The sequence below is a fragment of the Palaemon carinicauda genome, chromosome 1 (assembly GCF_036898095.1).
Source record: "Palaemon carinicauda isolate YSFRI2023 chromosome 1, ASM3689809v2, whole genome shotgun sequence".
NCBI lineage: Eukaryota > Metazoa > Arthropoda > Malacostraca > Decapoda > Palaemonidae > Palaemon > Palaemon carinicauda.
In genome coordinates, this window is record NC_090725.1 from 66,774,852 (window position 1) to 66,792,575 (window position 17,724).

The window sequence follows — 17,724 nt, forward strand, 5'->3', positions numbered from 1 at the left end:
CTATTCCCTTTGTATTCTTATTTTTTTTTTTAGGCCGAGTTCAAAAAGGGCTCTAGGTTAATATTTCATAAGAATTTATTCATTAAATTCAGTGTAAGAATTACCTGATCATATTTCACTGCAAGTGTGGTGGTAGACAACAGATTCCATACAGCTGTTACAAAGTTTTCCACAAATGGCTCAAATTCCTCCATGTACTTTGCTGCATACAATGTCAGATCTTCACAAACTTGACTCTTCACCTACCATGAGAAAATAAATATTGCATAATAGTCTTGAGGCAAGGAATTCATAAAATGCTTATCTTGATCAATAGGCATTGTGTATATAGAAAGCAATAAGGGAAAAAATGCTAACAAAATTTACAATTAAAGATACAGTACAAAAGCAAATAACCTAATCTGAGACATGAATTTGAAGAATTAGGAGTAGATTACATCCACATACAGTATGTGTGTGTAACAAAAGTTTTAGATTAAATTTATCAAAAATTTAATGTCATCATTATATATTCAAAATGTACGGTATATTCTACTGTACAGTATACTGATATAAAGTACCGTACTACATATTAAAAGACATTCATGTTAATGCAAAATAAAGTACTGTATAAATATAGTAAAGTTTATGCAAAATATAGTACAATAACTGACTCAAAAGTAATATCCCACCTGTTCTAAAACACCAACTTCTTCATCCTCTGTTACCAGTAGAGGGCTTGAGAAATTCAATAGTGTGAGAAAATTCTGCATCCAAACAGTCATATTGTCTTCAAAAAACTCTGGCAGATCTTGAGAATTTAAGGCTAAGAACAGTTTACCAACAGTTACAAGAGATGACATAATCATCTTCAGAGCTGTTGCATTATTAACATTTTCTGCAGCAAACTTCATCAATTCAACATAAAGATTTGTGAGAGGCTGAGCAAAATTATTCAGCACAAATAATATTTCCCTCCATAATTCTTCAGATTTGTTTTCATACTCGTATCTTCGCATAACAGAGTAAGATGTTTGTAGGACTCCATTTATGACATTGAAATCTCCAGATTTAAATTTTTCAGCCATGTATGGAATAAGCTCCTCCCACTGAGCAGGAAAATCATATTTCCCAATTATAGAAATTGCTTCCGAAAGCTGTCGTTGTATACCTTCAGGAGACCGCAACATGAGATCAACGATCTCTCTTTTGACGACCACTCTGTCAGAGGCACTGATTTTATTTGTGCCATCCTCTTCTATCATCCAAAATTTCTTCACAAGGTTCTTAAGATTAATGGCAGCAGCCAACTTAACTTCCGCAGGCACCTGAATATCATCACGAGTTAAAAGAGTCAATAAGAGAACTGGGTAATTTTCATTTCCTTCCACCTGGCTCACAAACTGCTCCGCTGTGGAAAAAACAAAACAGGTAAGGTTCTGTCAACTACCAAATCTCATGGAAATAAGTAGCAAACACTGAAATTAAATAATAAGTAATAATACAAGTGTCTTTTTTTATTGTAGAAAAGAAGAGATACAAAGAACACGCTAGAGTATATGAGTATCATAGAAATATGATATTTTAATTATAAAATAAATTTTTGAATATACTTACCCGGTGAATATATAATAGCTGCAACTCTGTTGCTCGACAGACACATACATAAAAAACTCGCGAGCGATCGCTATGCAGGTAGCGGGTGTGCCCACCAGCGCCAACTGTCGGCCAGATACCACTCTCGTATGTAAACAAAACCTTCAATTTCTTCTCATCCCACTATGCGTCTCTATTGGGGAGGAAGGGAGGGTCATTTAATTTATATATTCACCGGGTAAGTATATTCAAAAATTTATTTTATAATTAAAATATCATTTTTAAATATTTAACTTAGCCGGTGAATATATAATAGCGGATTCACACCCAAGGAGGTGGGTAGAGACCAGAGTTAATTATGTTTACAGCGTATAAGCTAAGAGTTTTTTCATTTTGGCAGTTATCAATTTAACAAAACCAAAATAAATAGGTACCTGGTGAGGAAGTTGACTTAGACGATTACTCTGCCTTGTAAGTCTGTCTTCCTCACGGAGCCCAGCGATCCTCTTAGGATGCTGACAGACTCCCAGGAGCTGAAGTATCAAGGGCTGCAACCCATACAACAGGACCTCATCAAACCCCTAAAATGGGCGCTCTCAAGAAATGACTTTGACCACCCGCCAAATCAATCAGGATGCGAAAGGCTTCTTAGCCTTCCGAACAACCCATAAAACAATAATAAAAACATTTCAAGAGACAGATTAAAAGGATATTGGAATTAGGGAAGTGTAGTGGTAGAACCCTCACCCACTACTGCACTCGCTGCAACGAATGGACCCAGTGTGTAGCAGTCCTCGTAAAGAGTCTGGACATCTTTTAAGTAAAATGACGCGAACACTGACTTGTTTCTCCAAGAAGTCGCGTCCATAATACTTTGCAGAGATTTATTTTGCTTGAAGGCCACGGAGGTTGCTATATCTCTAACTTCGTGCGTCTTAACCTTAAGCAAACATCGGTCTTTCTCATTCAAGTGAGAATGAGCTTCTCGTATTAAAAAAATCTGATAAAATATGACAAAGAATTCTTTGACATAGGCAATGAAGGTTTCTTAACTAAGCACCATAATGCCTCAGATTTACCTCGTAATGACTTAGTACGAGCTAAATCGAACTTAAGAGCTCTAACAGGACATAATACTCTTTCCAGTTCGTTGCCTACGATCTCTGATAAGCAAGGAATATCAAAAAATTTAGGCCAAGGACGAGAAGGCAGTTCATTTTTGGCCCGGAAACCAAGTTGAAGTGAACAAGTGGCTTTTTTCTGTAAAAAAGCCGATGTTCTTACTGAAGGCATGAAGTTCACTGACCCTTTTAGCCGAAGCCAAGCACACTAGGAAAAGTGTCTTGAGGGTGAGATCCTTCAGGGAGGCTGAATGTAATGGCTCAAACCTGTCTGACATGAGGAACCTTAGGACCACGTCTAAGTTCCATCCAGGAGTTGCCAAACGACGTTCCTTAGAGGTCTCGAAAGACTTAAGGAGATCTTGGAGATCTTTATTGTTGGAAAGATCTAAGCCTCTATGTCGAAAGACCGAAGCCAACATGCTCCTGTAGCCCTTAATAGTGGGAGCTGAAAGGGAGCGAACCTTTCTCAGATGTAAAAGAAAATCTGCGATTTGGGCTACAGAGGTACTGGACGAGGACACAGATGCTGACTTGCACCAGTCTCGAAAGACTTCCCACTTCGACTGGTATACTCTGAAGGTAGAAGCTCTCCTAGCTCTTGCAATCGCACTGACTGCCTCCTTCGAAAAACCTCTAGCTCTTGAGAATCTTTCGATAGTGTGAAGGAAGTCAGACGAAGAGCGGGGAGGCTTTGATGGACATTCTTTACGTGGGGCTGACGTAACAGATCTACCCTTAGAGGAAGACTTCTTGGAAAGTCTACCAGCCATTGAAGTACCTCGGTGAACCACTCTCTCGCGGGCCAGAGGGTAGCAACCAACGTCAACCTTGTCCCTCCGTGAGAGGCGAACTTCTGCAGTACCTTGTTGACTATCTTGAACGGTGGGAATGCATATAAGTCCATAAAAGATCAATCCAGTAGAAACGCGTCTATGTAGATTGCTTCTGTATCTAGGACTGGAGAGCAAAAGATTGGTAACCTTTAGGTCAACGAGGAGGCAAAGAGGTCTATGGTTGGTTGACCCCAAGAAGCCCAAAGACTCTTGCCCACGTCCTTGTGGAGGGTCCATTCCGTGGGTATCACCTGACCCCTCCGACTGAGACAGTCTGCCAAGACGTTCAAGTCCCCCTGGATGAATCTCGTCAACAGGGAGATGCCTCGAATTCTAGACCATAAGAGAAGGTCTCTTGCGCTCTCGAGCAGCGTGAAGGAGTGTGTGCCTCCTTGCTTGGAGATGTACGCCAAAGTTGTGGTGTTGTCTGATTTGACCTCTACCACTTAGTTTCGAAGACGCTTCCTAATATCATCAAGGCCAAGTGGACTGCTAATAGCTCCTTGCCGTTGATGTGCATGCTCTTCTGACTTGAGGTCCACAGACCAGCGCATTCCCGACCGTCCAGGGTCGCACCCAACCCAAACCCGACGCGTCTGAGGACAACACGTGGTTTGGGTTCTTGACTGCTAGGGATAGTCCCTCTCTCAGACTGATATTGCTGTCCCACCATTTCAGGCATGCCTTTATTGGTTCGGAGACTGGGAATGATACCGTCTCTAATGTCTTGTCCTAGTTCCAGTGAGAGGCTAGATGGAACCGGAGAGGCAGAAGGGGTAGTCTCCCTAGTGAGACAAACTGCTCCAGGGATGAGAGTGTCCCTACGAGACTGTTCCAACTCCAGACTGAATAAACGTTTTCTTTTCAGCATTAGTTGGACTTCGAGCAGGGCTTGACTGCGAATCTCCATCCCCAAAAATAGAATAATCTGGGATGGGATCAGTTGGGACTTTTAGGTTGACCACAAGTCCCAACTCCCTGGCCAGACTCAACGTCCAATGTAGATCCTGCAGACAGTGAAGGCTGGACGATGCTCTGAGAAGCCAGTCGTCCAAGTACAGGGAGGCTCGGATCCCCAATAGCTCGAAACTGGTACCCCACATTCCTGTAAACAAACCTCAGAAACGGTTGGGAATCCGGGTGTATAGGAATGTGGAAGTATGCCTCCTGAAGGTCGAGAGAGACCATCCAGTCGCCTTCCATAAATGCTGTCAAGACAGCCTGGAAGACTTCATCGTGAAGTTTGTCTTGACAATGAACACATTGAGCGCACTTGCCTCTTACATACTCCTGCAGTGAACATGGCTGCCAAATCATGGAGCCATCCCTGAGGGACTTGTTCCTGCAGAGAACGTGGCTGTCAGATCATTGGAGCCATCCCTGAAAGCCTTGTTTATGCATGACATAATTGTACAGCAAAACTTCAAAGGCTCGAAAACAGCTGTGAAGTTGACCTGTAAAATCTTGGAGCGTCTCATGGCCAGGCGCCAGGGAGAGTCTATGAGGTTTGAGAAGTCTATCTGGGCAGAGGCAGGAACTCCCAAGCCGAGAACTTCTCTCGTGTCATATCAGACTCTCGCTCTATAAGCCAGTTTAAAAGAAGGGAAAGCAAAGGCTGTATCCCCCAAACTCCTCCTGGTGATAAACCAGTCGCCTAGCAAACGTAAAGCTCTCTAGGAGAGCGAGAGAGCACTAGCTTGTAAAACAACGGCTTCGAAGTAGCTAGGCCTAGTGTATGCTCTGACGTTTAGGCGAACGAGGAGCAGCAGTTACAAAAAGATCCGGACAAAGATCCTTAAAAATCAGCATGATTTATTTAAAGTCCATAGAGGGCTAAGCAGCTTTAGGCTCCTCTCCGTCTGACAGAGTCAAAACAAGTCAACTCCGATTGTTAGCGAACGTCCTGAACGTCAACAGGAGCATCAGCAAGTGGCCTAACGTCCAAATGTGGCTGAAAATCCACACGAGACCGCATCGAGTGTGGTTCTAAACAACCTGACTGACGTGACTTAGCTACGCCAACGTCAACAGGACGCACAAAGGAACGTTATGGTGGCTGAAAGCCAGGATCTCGATGAGATAAACGGCTAGACTCAACGGACTTATCGGCAGAATAGTCTTCCATAAGGGAGGCAAGCTTATTCTGCATGTCTTGCCGTACAACCCATTTAGGATCAACGGAAATGGTTGCGGTAAGAGACGAGGGTAACGTCTGTGACCGCAAAACCTTGCCAACAAAAAGACTCTCGGAGTCTGTGTTACGCTTTTGTTAGGCGGCGAGCAGTCTTCCGATGACTGCATAGGGTCAGAGCTGTTCTAATGGCTACAACCAGGACGCTGGACCTGTCCTGAAAGGACTGACTTTCGCTTAAGGGCCTCGAAACCTTGTTTCAGGTTTCTTATGCGAAAAGCCTTCGGATGACGAGGAGAAAATCGTCTCTCTCGCCTTATGGTAGGGGTGATCTTGGTAAGATACACCCAATACCATAGAGGGAACGTCTGTTCGCTGATCAAGGCCTCTCGAACCCATAAGTCGTACGACATTACTTCTCCCCTGGGCTTGGGAGCTTGCAAGAGGTCCCGGACTAGGCGAACGACAGGCACGAACAGACGAACCCTCGGTCGCAACACTGATAACACTTTGCGCAATATCACTTTATCACTACGATTTTCTGTTTTGCACTTATTTCACTGAAATCGAAACTTTTACTGATTTCTACCTGAAGCACGCAATTCTACCCTCATCAAAAGGTAGTAATTGCGAAATCAGTAGTATAATGCAAGCACATTAATACCAGCAAAAAACAGTAAACATATTTTAAGATAAAAAATTCAGTGGCTGGGGAAGAGACTAAACACTAGTTCATTCAAAACTACGTTTTCAATCTCTCACCGTACATTGCCTGGGGACGAGAATAAAAAACTAAAAACGTTTTATCCTTTCTCCCCGTACAGAGACTAGGGACGAGAGTAACTCGAGAACAACGTTACCCGCTTGAACGGAACGTTTACTCTCCTCTCTCTCCCTCCGTCTCTATCTTTCACTCTCTCTTTCTCTTGATTTCGCACCTAAGAGAAGAGCCCACTTACGTTTCGTCAAAAAAACGTTATTTGACCAAAGGAAAAAACTGAAAGGTTTTTCAATTTAAAAGTTCCTTTAAAATAGAATTTAAAACATTTAAGCTTCGAAAGAAGAATGAACAAAACGTCAGAATCGATTTACTCTTTCTGCAAAGTGAAACCGTGATACTCTCTCTCTCTATCGTAACGATAGAGCGCAAACTGCGTAGCATAAATAAACTAAACGTTAGTTCATCTTTGAAACAGTACGAAGACTATTCAAAGAAAATCTTTCATAAAATATCTATTAAAAAATATTCATTTAAAAAGTTTTAAATCATTAGCTCTTTAAAAGCTATTTACGATTGAAAGGGCTCAACGTTGTTTAACTTCGGTTTCCAAGTTAGGACCGCCTACTCTCAGGAAAGGTCGCATATAAACAAATCATTAAAATTTATTTTTATGTTTATTATAAATGGAAAGTTAATCGAAGAGGCCTAATAAAGGCGGTGAGATATAAAATATATAGAGGAAAATCTATAATTAATTTATAACGTGATAAGATAATTGCTAAAAGCCTAAACACACTTCCGTCTAAGGGAAGGGTCGGCCATTTAAAAGTCAAAGAAAGTCCATACTCTCTTTGTCATCAAAAATTAAATCTATCCAAAAACGAGTTCAAGGATTTATTTGAAGAAAAACACCTGTACTGCGAAAGCTCAAACCAAATTAAAGTACTTCACCAAATATGATGGGAAAAACTCCAGGTTCAACAGCGAGTAAAAGTACGTCTTGTCGACACGTCGACAGAGAAGAAATTGAAGGTTTTGTTTACATACGAGAGTGGTATCTGGCCGACAGTTGGCGCTGGTGGGCACACCCGCAACCTGCATAGCGATCGCTCGCGAGTTTTTTATGTATGTGTCTGTCGAGCAACAGAGTTGCAGCTATTATATATTCACCGGCTAAGTTAAATATTTAAAATTGGTAACATACACAAATGCCAAATGTTGAAATAATTGTGAGAAAATGAAATACTAGGACTAACAGCAAAACACTATTGTCTAAATACTTTCAAAGACAAATTTATGTACCTTGTAATTATTTACAATTTAAAATTGCAAATTTATAACAAAAGCCAGCTTGGGTTCAAGTAGAGGGCAAAACTCAAAGTTCAAGTACAGGGACATTTAGATAGGCTGTTTATAATTATATCAAATTGAAAAGTTCAAGTTTAATACTGTATCATTATCTAGACAAATCATATGGAAATGCAGTACACATGAATAATAAAAATCTCACTGAAACAACAAATTTGGAAATAATTTGTATTTTTCCTAATCATACAAACCTTATGCTCTTTATATATGAGAATATTACTACGCCAAAGCTACTCTAGGCTCAAGACTTTTAACAAGGTAAATAACTCCGTCACTTGTGAGTGGAGGGGGGTAAAGCAGCCACCCCACTCACACGCACCAGTGATGTAACGTTACTTTTAATTGCAGGCAGGACTTACAGGGGTATAGGTGATGGCGGGCCAGTATGAAGAGAGAGCTCAAGGTTTGTATGGATAAGAAAAATACAAATTATTTCCAAATGTCACTTGTTCCGACAATCCGACAAATCTTTCACTCTTTATATATGAGACTCTCCATTAGGTGGGTGGAAGTCTTAACCAACTGGCTGGTAACTTGCCCCGGGGTGTAACTCTCTGCTTCCCACAAGCTTACTAGAGGCACCCTCTCACGTCGTTAACTCTTGCCTGTGAGCGAGAGCCAACGGCCTTGGCAATTGGTATGTGTGAGAGAACTAAGCTTAGTGACTTGACCAGGTAAGGATTCTTAGTGATAAACATTCAGCTTGCTTAACCTAGAGACTGCCCTAGTCCCCCTCGCAGGGAGGATGGGGACATACATATATATGATATATCAGGTCACACAGGGGATATAGATATTACGTGCAGATAGAGGAGGCATCTTTGTAGTGTCCCACTGGTGCTGTTCCTCAAAAGGGGAAGATGAAGTCTACCATACCAGTCATCGTAGACTAATCCCGGGTAACGTCTGCCCTTGATCGTCTGCTATGCGTCCCATAAGGGAGCCGAGGCATCAAACAATGTTGTTCAGCTACCATAGGCTCTATGGAGAGCATACTATATCCAGGTTCCTGGGGGCTACATCTTGCAGGTAGTGGACTGTGAAGGTTGTCTAACGAATCTGAACACCCACCTGAAGTTCTTTTGATTGCTATGGACACACTGATGCTCCTATCACCATAAGGTCGGGGTCTACGACCTTTCGGAGGAGAATCTGGATTCAAGGCCCGGTTGATAACCTGATAAATTCAAGAAAAGTTATTCTTGGTGCCTCTCCTCTTGACCCTGCATGTACTACCAACAATTTGTTGGCATGTGGGCAAGCTCCTGTGGTTTGTTTAATGAAATTCCTCACAGGCCAAAGTAACAGTTGATCTAGATCATTGGTTACAAAACGGAGACTCTCAATCAAGAAGGGCCCGAATCTAGGATCCGCTACAGCCAGATTTTGAGTCTTAGCAACGAACTTAGGGACGAAGTCAAGTGTTACCTAACCCCATCCAACGGGCAACGTCGTAAGAATTAACTCACTAACTCTTATTAGAAGCCAGTGTGAGAAGGTAGACTGTCTTAAGCGTTAAGTCCCAGTCTGACGACTGACACAGCGGCATGTATTGTGTTCCATTCTGGGTTCATAGTACTTGTACTACGTTCCAAGGAGGTTGTCTGACTTCTGGCTTAGGGCAAGTGCGCTCGAAACTCTGTGTAAGGACAGAAAATTCCGTCAGGAGGAATTGTTAACTCCTTTCAGTCAAAAGGCAAGGCTCAAGGTTGAGCAGTAGCCTTTCACTGCCAACACAGAGTAGAGCCCCTTCCCCCCTATCTGAGACCATTTTAAGCGGAAAAAGGGGGTTAAGGAACGAACCTGTGTCTCTTGTACTTTCTACCCGTGGTTATCACTGGGGCTAGACCTTTAAACCGTTTGGAGCGCAGAAACGACGGTACCTATCAAGAAACCGTCCAGGGATTTTCTTGAATAGTCCTTCAAGTAATGAGCAGTGAAGGTAGACTGGTTAGCCCAGGTGCCTGCTCTCAGGATTTGGCCCACTGCCATATTCTTCTCGAACGCTAACATGGTGCTCAGACCCCTAATGTCGTGGGGTTTGGGCTTTCCCGGCGGGGGGATACCCGCTTTACTGTAGGCCCTGATGATCACCTGCCTCAACCAGAAGGAGATAGTGTTCTTCGAGACTGACTTCTTCACCAGGCCCATGGACACAAACAAACTTTTGGTCTCGGGCCGAAGTCTGGCTGTCCTCTCTTAAGTATTTTCTTACGGCCCTGGCAGGGCACAGACGCAAGTCCTTCGAGTTGCCCGAACGAGGAATTGCTGGTATTGAGACCCCCTCAAACCTAGGATCCCACACGGCCGGATTCTGGGTCTTCGCAACGAAGTATGGCACGAACCTGAAGGCGAGCTCCCGCCAGCCCTTCGAGTGAGAGACCTCGTATGACAATCCATGTATCTCCCCTACTCGTTTCGCCGAAGCTAATGCCAATAGGAAAACTGTCTTGAGGGTAAGTTCTTTGTCCACGATGTCCTTTAGGGGTTCGAAGGAAGGCTCTGACAACATCTTCAGGACCCTGCCCACGTCCCACTGTGGCACCCGAACGGCTTGTGGGGGACACGATTGTTCGAAGCTCTTAATGAGCATCGATAGATGTCTGGAGGATCCTAGGTCGATGCCCTTCAGGAGGAAGACTTGACCCAGAGCAGCCCGTACTCCCTTGATGGCCGGGATGGACATGTTGGCCACGTCCCTGAGATAAACCAGGAAGTCCGCTATCTCCGGGATGGAGGCCCTCAGGGGCCTGATGTTCTTATCGAGGGTCACCACTTAGTAAAGGTGGCCCATTTTGCTTGGTAGACTGCTGCCGATGATCGTCTCAGGTAGCCTGACATCCTCGCTGCCGTCCCCGACGAATAGCCTTCTTTCCTCAGGAGACGCTCGATAATCTTCACGCGTGAAGACGGAGGGACCGAGGGTTCTCGTGAAGCCTTTGGAAATGTGGTTGCCGAAGGTCTGGCCTGTCTGGAAGGGGCCAAGGTGGAAGTCGTGCCAGTTCTTTTAGATCCACTAACCATTCTCTCTCCGGCCACCAGGGCGCTACCAAAGTCATCCACAGGTTGTCCGCCCTTCTTACTCTGTTGAGGACCTGTCTGAGCATCCCGGAGGGGGGGAAGGCGTAAACGTCGAGGTTGTCCCAGGGATGTTGGAAGGCATCCTCGAACGCCGGTCTTGGGTCTGGGACAGGAGAACAAAACACGGGGAGCTGTGCGTTCAACCTCGTTGCGAAGAGATCCATCACCGGCGACCCCCATTTCAGAATGATGGTTTTGGCTACTTCTGGGTGCAGGGACCATTCGGAACCCACTACTTGTCCCATCCTGCTGAGGCCGTCGGCCAGGACATTCCTTTTTCCCGGAATGATCCTTCCTGAGATCCTGATCTGTTCTACTTCGGCCCATTCCAGCAGTTCAAATGTGAGGATGCACAACTCCTTCGATCTTAGCCCTCCCTGTTTCATTATGTAGGCCACTACCGTGGCGTTGTCGCGCATCAACTCCACGGTATTCCCCCCGGAGTAGATGGACGAACTCCAGGCACGCCCTTCATACTGCCCGCATCTCTAACACGTTTATGTGCTGGGCTTTCTCCTCATTCGTCCAGGTCCCTCTTGCTGACCATCCGAGCAGATGGGCATCCCTCCCCTCCTTTGATGCGTCCGTGAACAGGAGCATCTCCGGAGGGTAGGCTGCGAAGGGCACTCCCTTGAGGGTGTTCGACCTGCCGCACCACCACACTAGGACCTCCTTCGTCTCCGGGAACACCAGGATCACCTTGTGGGGGGAGTCCCTCTCGTTCCAGTTCTCCTTCAGATTCCACTGGACCTCTCTGAGCTTCAGCCTTCCCTGGGGGACCAGTTTCTCTAATGACACAAGGTGTCCTATCAGTCTCTGCCAGTCCTTCGCTCTCTTGGGCTGGTCCGACAGGAAGGGGCGGAGGACTCGGTCTAGGTTGTCTAATCTCTCCACGGAGGGGAAGGCTCTCGCCAACCGGGAGTCCAGAACCATTCCGAGGTAGGTCATCCTGGTGGAGGGTATCAACTGGGACTTCTTCAGGTTGATGATGATACCCAGGACGTTGCAGAACTGCAGAAGCTTTGTGCCTTGTTCCCTCAGTACTTCCTCTGAGGCTGAAAGTAACAACCAGTCGTCTATGTACCGAATCAGGCGAATGCCCTGTTCGTGTGCCCAGGCTGAGACCGTCGTGAAGACCTGAGGGGCTGTGGACAGTCCGAAGCAGAGGGTCTTGAACTGCAACGTCTGGGTACCCCATTTCTCCCGTAGGTACTTCCTGCTGGATGGATGAATTGGAATTTGGAAGTAGGCATCCTTGAGGTCTACTGACATCATGAAGTCCCCTTCCCTCAAGGACGCTAAGACCGACTTTGGAGTGTCCATCTTGAAGTCGGTCTTGCACACGAATTTGTTGAGGGCTGAGAGGTCTATGACTGGTCTCCAGCCCCCTGTTGCCTTCTCCACCAGGAACAACCTGCTGTAGAACCCCGGACCAGGGTCCTTGACCGGTTCCATCGCTCCTTTTGCCAACATCGCTGAGACTTCTTCCTGTAGGACTGTCTTTTTCAAGGGGTCCTTGGGGGCTGGCTAGCCACCCTGCCTGCTGATCTGGTATCAGAGGTGGAGGTTCCTCTAGGAAGGGTAACCTGTAACCTTCCTTCAGGACTGCCACGGTCCACGGGGCCACTCTGTGGTCTTTCCATGCTTGCCAAGAGTGTTTGAGGCATCCTCCCATCTGAGGCTTCGGCAGGAGTAGGGGGTCTCCCTCCCTATCTTCTCCTAGAGGCGCCGCCTGAACGCCCTCTTCTGGACGTTGCATACGAAGGCCTATAGGAGGATTGAGCTGAGGCTGCTCCCCTATGGGAGAGCTGAGAGGACTGTGACCAGGCCGTAGTAGGGGTGTCTCTCCTGGTCTGGTTAGGAGTAGCCCGAGATGGCGGAGGAACATCGGAGGTCGACCTTCTGTGCGCGGGCCTCCTCACTGGGGGAGGTCTGGAATCGGCCTGGTCCATGGGTTTTCTGACCCTTTCAATCGACTCCTCAGCTGCCTTCAGGGGGAAAATAGAGTCATCCCACAGGGTTAGGCTTCTCAGGGACCTCGCCTCTCTGTCGGGGAGCTGTCTGGTTATCTTGTTAAGGACCGTGTCCCTCCTCCGTAGGACCCAGTTGGCGGCCTGTGCTAGTGACTGGTATGAGAGAAATTTCAGGGCCTTATCTCCCGAGGTAATCAGCTCCTTGACTAAGGCCTGATTTTCTGGGACCGTGAGGTCGTACGATGCCTGAACGCCCACCAATCCAGCCAGGAGGAGACGTTCACCAGGTCCTTCGCAATCTCCTCCATCATGGTGGCTTCCACAGGAGAGAAACAGATTGGTGCTGACGAGGCTCTCTCTTCCGCAGCTCCTTGTCCCAAAACGGCGAGTGCAGGCTCCAGGGTACATGCGCCTGCACGGTGGCCCTCCGGAAGGTAGAACTTGCTCTGGGACTTCAGGCCCTGTAGTAGTTTGGAGGAACTCTGGTTGTTGGGAGCCCCAGCGTGGTTGGCCACAATCTTGTCTACGTGGGCTCTACCTAGCTTCACATCCCTTGCTAGCGGAAGGGCCAGGAAGGGTCTCTGCTGGACAGGGGCATCCACCAGTCTGTTGAGACTGGACCGACAGAATTCCTCGAAGGAGGGCTCGGACTCGTCTAGCCTGTGGTGTCTCCGGATAAGGCCTATCACTCTGCGATAGACTGATACCTCCGCTGCAGAGCCCTCCCCTTGATCGTCCAGCCCTTCCGCAGGACGAACTGCTACATGTGACGGGGCACCTCCGTCGGAGGCCTCCGTACAGGGAGAAGCCAAGGCCTTGGTCCTCTCCATCTCCTGGGGTTCTGGTTGAAGAACGGGCATAGCCGTCGAGACGGAGGTCTCCGTCCTCGGTCTATCCTTCCTCACGGAGGACGACGTGTTTGCGGGTCTACTCGACGAGGGGAGCCGTCCTTCACGATCCTGACGGCTCAGGGATGTCTTGGAGGTCTGGACGCGGCTGCCAGACCGAAGGGGCGACTCTCTCCGCTGGGCGGATGGAGCCGGAACATTCGTGGACTTATGCCTGTCTGCTGGGACCTGGAACGACGACTCCCTCCGTCGGTCGAATCTGCTACTGGAAGAGTACCTTTCCGGAGAACGGGCTCTATGGTGCCAACCTGAAGAGCCTGGGACCGCTGCTAACTCCAACAGCCTGCTGCGAGGTATAACCACCCACTCCTTGTCTGGGGAGCCACTTCTCCTCCATTTCCTTCTGGGGGATCCGGAACGTCTTCTCCCGTGGCGAGACCTGGAGCGGGAGCGCGAACGGGAGTGCCTCCTGCGGGACTTCAATCGATGTCTTCTGTGTTTTCTCCTGGCTTCGTCCTCCGAGGAGCAGGAAAAAGCCTCGACTGACGAACCCGATGACTTGTAGGCCCGTTTAGGCGGGGCTGACTCACGCAGACGTAGGAGGGATTCCTCGACGCTCGACCAGCGGCGGGGCCTATAGGAAGACGTCCGGAAACGTAGCAGATGGCGCTGGAGGGGAGCACAGACACTCTTCAGTGGGGGACCAGGAACCGAAGCCCTCTTCCATTCTCACCGGGGACCTGAAGGGTGTCTTCGGGGGAACCCACGCGAGGGGGTCCGATGTCGGCGAGTGTTCCTTCTCAGCGGTACCTTCCGCTGCAGAAGTTCCTGAAAAACAAGTCCAGGAGGCTGGAGAAGAACTAGGGACATTTTTCCCCCACATAGGGTCATCAGAGGAGACGTGCCCTGCTTGCACCAGGACTCCGTCCCCCACACACACTCCCGACCCTCCCTCAAGCCCCACACTTGCCTGGAAAGATGCCCAACCCCACTATCTTGCAGATCAGACTCCTGGGGAAGGGCCACAGGCCTCTTTCCCCCAACGGACTTACCTCGTCCCCTACTCTGGGTAGGAGAGGGTGGCAGGGAAGCTCGGCCCGACGACACGCCCGGCGAAGCAAGGGGAGAAGCGATGCTCGACTTCCTAGGCGACTTCTTCGTCGCCTTCTTTTTGGTGCCATAACGCACCCACTGCACCTCGTTCCAGGACACGCACTCCGGACACGTGGCGGTAGGGGAACACACACTGCCCCTACATGACGAACACAAGGAGTGCGGGTCTACTTCCGGTTTCGATAGAAACGCTCCACACGATTTACCAGCCATAGGCCCAGGACAACAGCGGGGATGCTCTATAACGCAGTAGGAAGCACTACGAGACACAAGAACGCACAGGGAAAAGCACAAAGGAACCACGTAAGACACAAAGAGTTACACTGGGATTAAGGAGAGGGGCGAGATGATATCGCGACGCGACCAGAGAACTTATTGGAGGTCGAGACCTGAGCAAGCATGCTCTCTGACCCAGGGTTAGCCTCAGGGCGCGTATCACTCCGCCTGAGGTTACCCCTCATAGAAAATGGGTATAGGGTAGACTACACAAAACTCTGGTCGGTTGGGAGGAGATCCCAGATACTCCTAAGAAAGTAGTTCGAGGTAGTAAGTACTCCATGTTGGAACAAATCTATTTTAAACGTCGTTACCGATCTTAAGATATTTTATATTCATTATTCGTTACTTTTCACATAGTTTATTCATTTCCTCATTTTTTTTCCACTCGGGTATTTTTCCTTCTTGGAGCCCTTAGGCTTGTAGTGTGCTGCTTTTCCAACTAGGGATGTAGCTTAGCTAGTAATAGTAATAGTAATAATAATAATAATAATAATAATAATAATAATAATAATAATCATCATCATCTCCTGTCTTGAGCTTTCAATTCTATACTTCTCCATTCATCACTTACTTTGCGCTTTATAGTCCTAAGACATGTAGACCTGGGTCTTCCAATTTTTCTAGTGCCTTGTGGACCGCAGTTAAACGTTTGGTGAACTAATCTCTCTTGGGGAGTGCGAAGAGCATGCCCAAACTATTTCCATCTACCCCTCATCATGATCTCATCCACATATGGTACTCGAGTAATCTCTCTTATAGTTTCATTTCTAATCCTGTCCTGCCATTTAACTCCCAATATCCTTCTGAGGGCTTTATTCTTAAATCTACTAACTCTATTGGAGTTTGTTTCATTGTCATACCATGACTCATGTCCATAGAGCATCACTTATCTCACTAAACTGATATATAGTCTGATTTTTATATTAAATTTTAGGCGATTTGATTTCCAAATTTTACTTAACTTAGCCATTGTCTTATTTGCTTTTTTCAATAATAATAATCTAAATAGCATAGAAGACGAATGCTTTTCTTATGAGACCGGGTTGACACTAAGAGAAAACTTTCGTGAATATCTTGGATGCTTTGGACAGGCCGAAACACAGCACCTTGAACTGGTATGTTCTTTCGTTCAGGACGAATCTTAAATATTGCCTTGAGGATGGATGTATTGGGATCTGGAGGTACATATCTTTCAGATCCACTATTATTATGAACTCCTTCAGGCTGACGGCCTGTCTGATCGTTTCTGCAGTCTCCATCTTGAATGGAGTTCTTTGCACGAATTTGTTCAAAGCTGAGAGGTTTATGACTGGTTTCCAGCCTTCAGATGGCTTTTCTACAAGAAAAAGTTGACAGTAAAAGCCTGTAGATCTGTCTAGGACCTCCCGGAGAGCGTCCTTCAAGTCAATGGATGTAGAGAGAGAGTGAATGGGATGTGGTAGCCTATGCAGAAGACGGAAACCAACTAGGTTCAGCCCCATCTGCCATGGAAGACGGAGACTAACCAGGTTCGGCCCCATCTGCCATTTGCCCTGAAGGCATCTTGCAACTGGTGGACAGGTAGGAGGAATGAACCCACTAGCAAGAGTGACCACGTCTGCCTTCTCTTCCTCTTCTGCCTCTAGGTCTTTCTGTTGAAAGGTTGTTTGGGCCTTGCTTCTTAGAAGATGGTTGCTTGGGGACATTAGAGCCTTCTTATGACTCTAGCATTTTACCAGAGGCAATCTCTGGGTAGATGGTACTGAGAAGTAAGGACATGATACGATTGCCCTTTGGAAAAGGGAGTTATGACTCGCCTTCTTCCAGCACTCAGCAACAGCATTGATGTCCTCCACATTAGAGAGAGAAACTCTCCCCGTCAGCGAGTTGTGAAGCTTGAGCACTTCCCTCCTTGGCACCAGCCATTGAAATCTTGAAACAACAGTCACGCCGCTTCAAGATCCAGTTGAACCATTGGTTGAAAATGTTGTGAGTTAAAACTCTACTGTCCTAGCGACAGAAAGCAAAAATTTTGACATTGGTTCCCTTCTCTGCTCAGTGGAGAAAGCTTCACTACGGAAGAGTTATCTCACTGAACCGAGCCAGTAGTCTAATCACAAGGCGGCTTGCAAAGAGCACTTTGCAACCCACTCCTTGTTTGCAGCTTCTGCTGGAGAAATTCACCGGTAAACCTGCCAGTTTCTCGAGGGTGATATTGCTTGTCAATGCCAGAATTGTCAGGTCCAATGGCATGGGAGATGGATCTATGATCTCGTAATGCTTCCTCTGTCGTACATACGGCGGAGGAAGCAACGGAGATGAGTTCCCCGCTCTGAGGGATTAGGAAGCTCTTGCTACTTGGGACAAAAGCCCTTTTCTTGGCCCCTAAGATCCCCTATACCAAGGCAGGGCTATCCTAGTCTTGACGGGTCTTTGAGTTTCATAGAGGTGGTCCAGGACTGTATTATTTCCCTCAGGGACTACACAGGCAAGATCTCCCAAGAAATTAATTTTCCTTGTGCAGACTAACACCTGTTTAAAGACTCAATCTGTCTCCTGCTCCAAAGGAAAGATCTTAGACTGGCTGGCATTGGCAAATCATTTGACTGCACAGAACTACCATACATTTGGTCAAGCACAAATGAAACCGCACCCATAGGAGCTCAAGGTGGGTTAAGGTCATCAGGAATGTCACTAGC

At 46.9% G+C, this 17,724-nt stretch overlaps 1 protein-coding gene across 1 annotated transcript in view; it reads right to left on the bottom strand.

The window, feature by feature from the left end:
- Cse1 (chromosome segregation 1) overlaps positions 1 to 17,724 on the bottom strand; it is a 59,361-nt gene that overhangs the window by 19,293 nt on the left and 22,344 nt on the right. Inside the window, exons 3-4 of the mRNA XM_068381624.1 lie at positions 672 to 1,390; positions 105 to 242 (exon numbers count right to left, since the gene is read on the bottom strand). Coding sequence (XP_068237725.1) covers positions 105 to 242; positions 672 to 1,390 — 857 coding nt within the window. The remainder of the gene's footprint in view (positions 1 to 104; positions 243 to 671; positions 1,391 to 17,724) is intronic.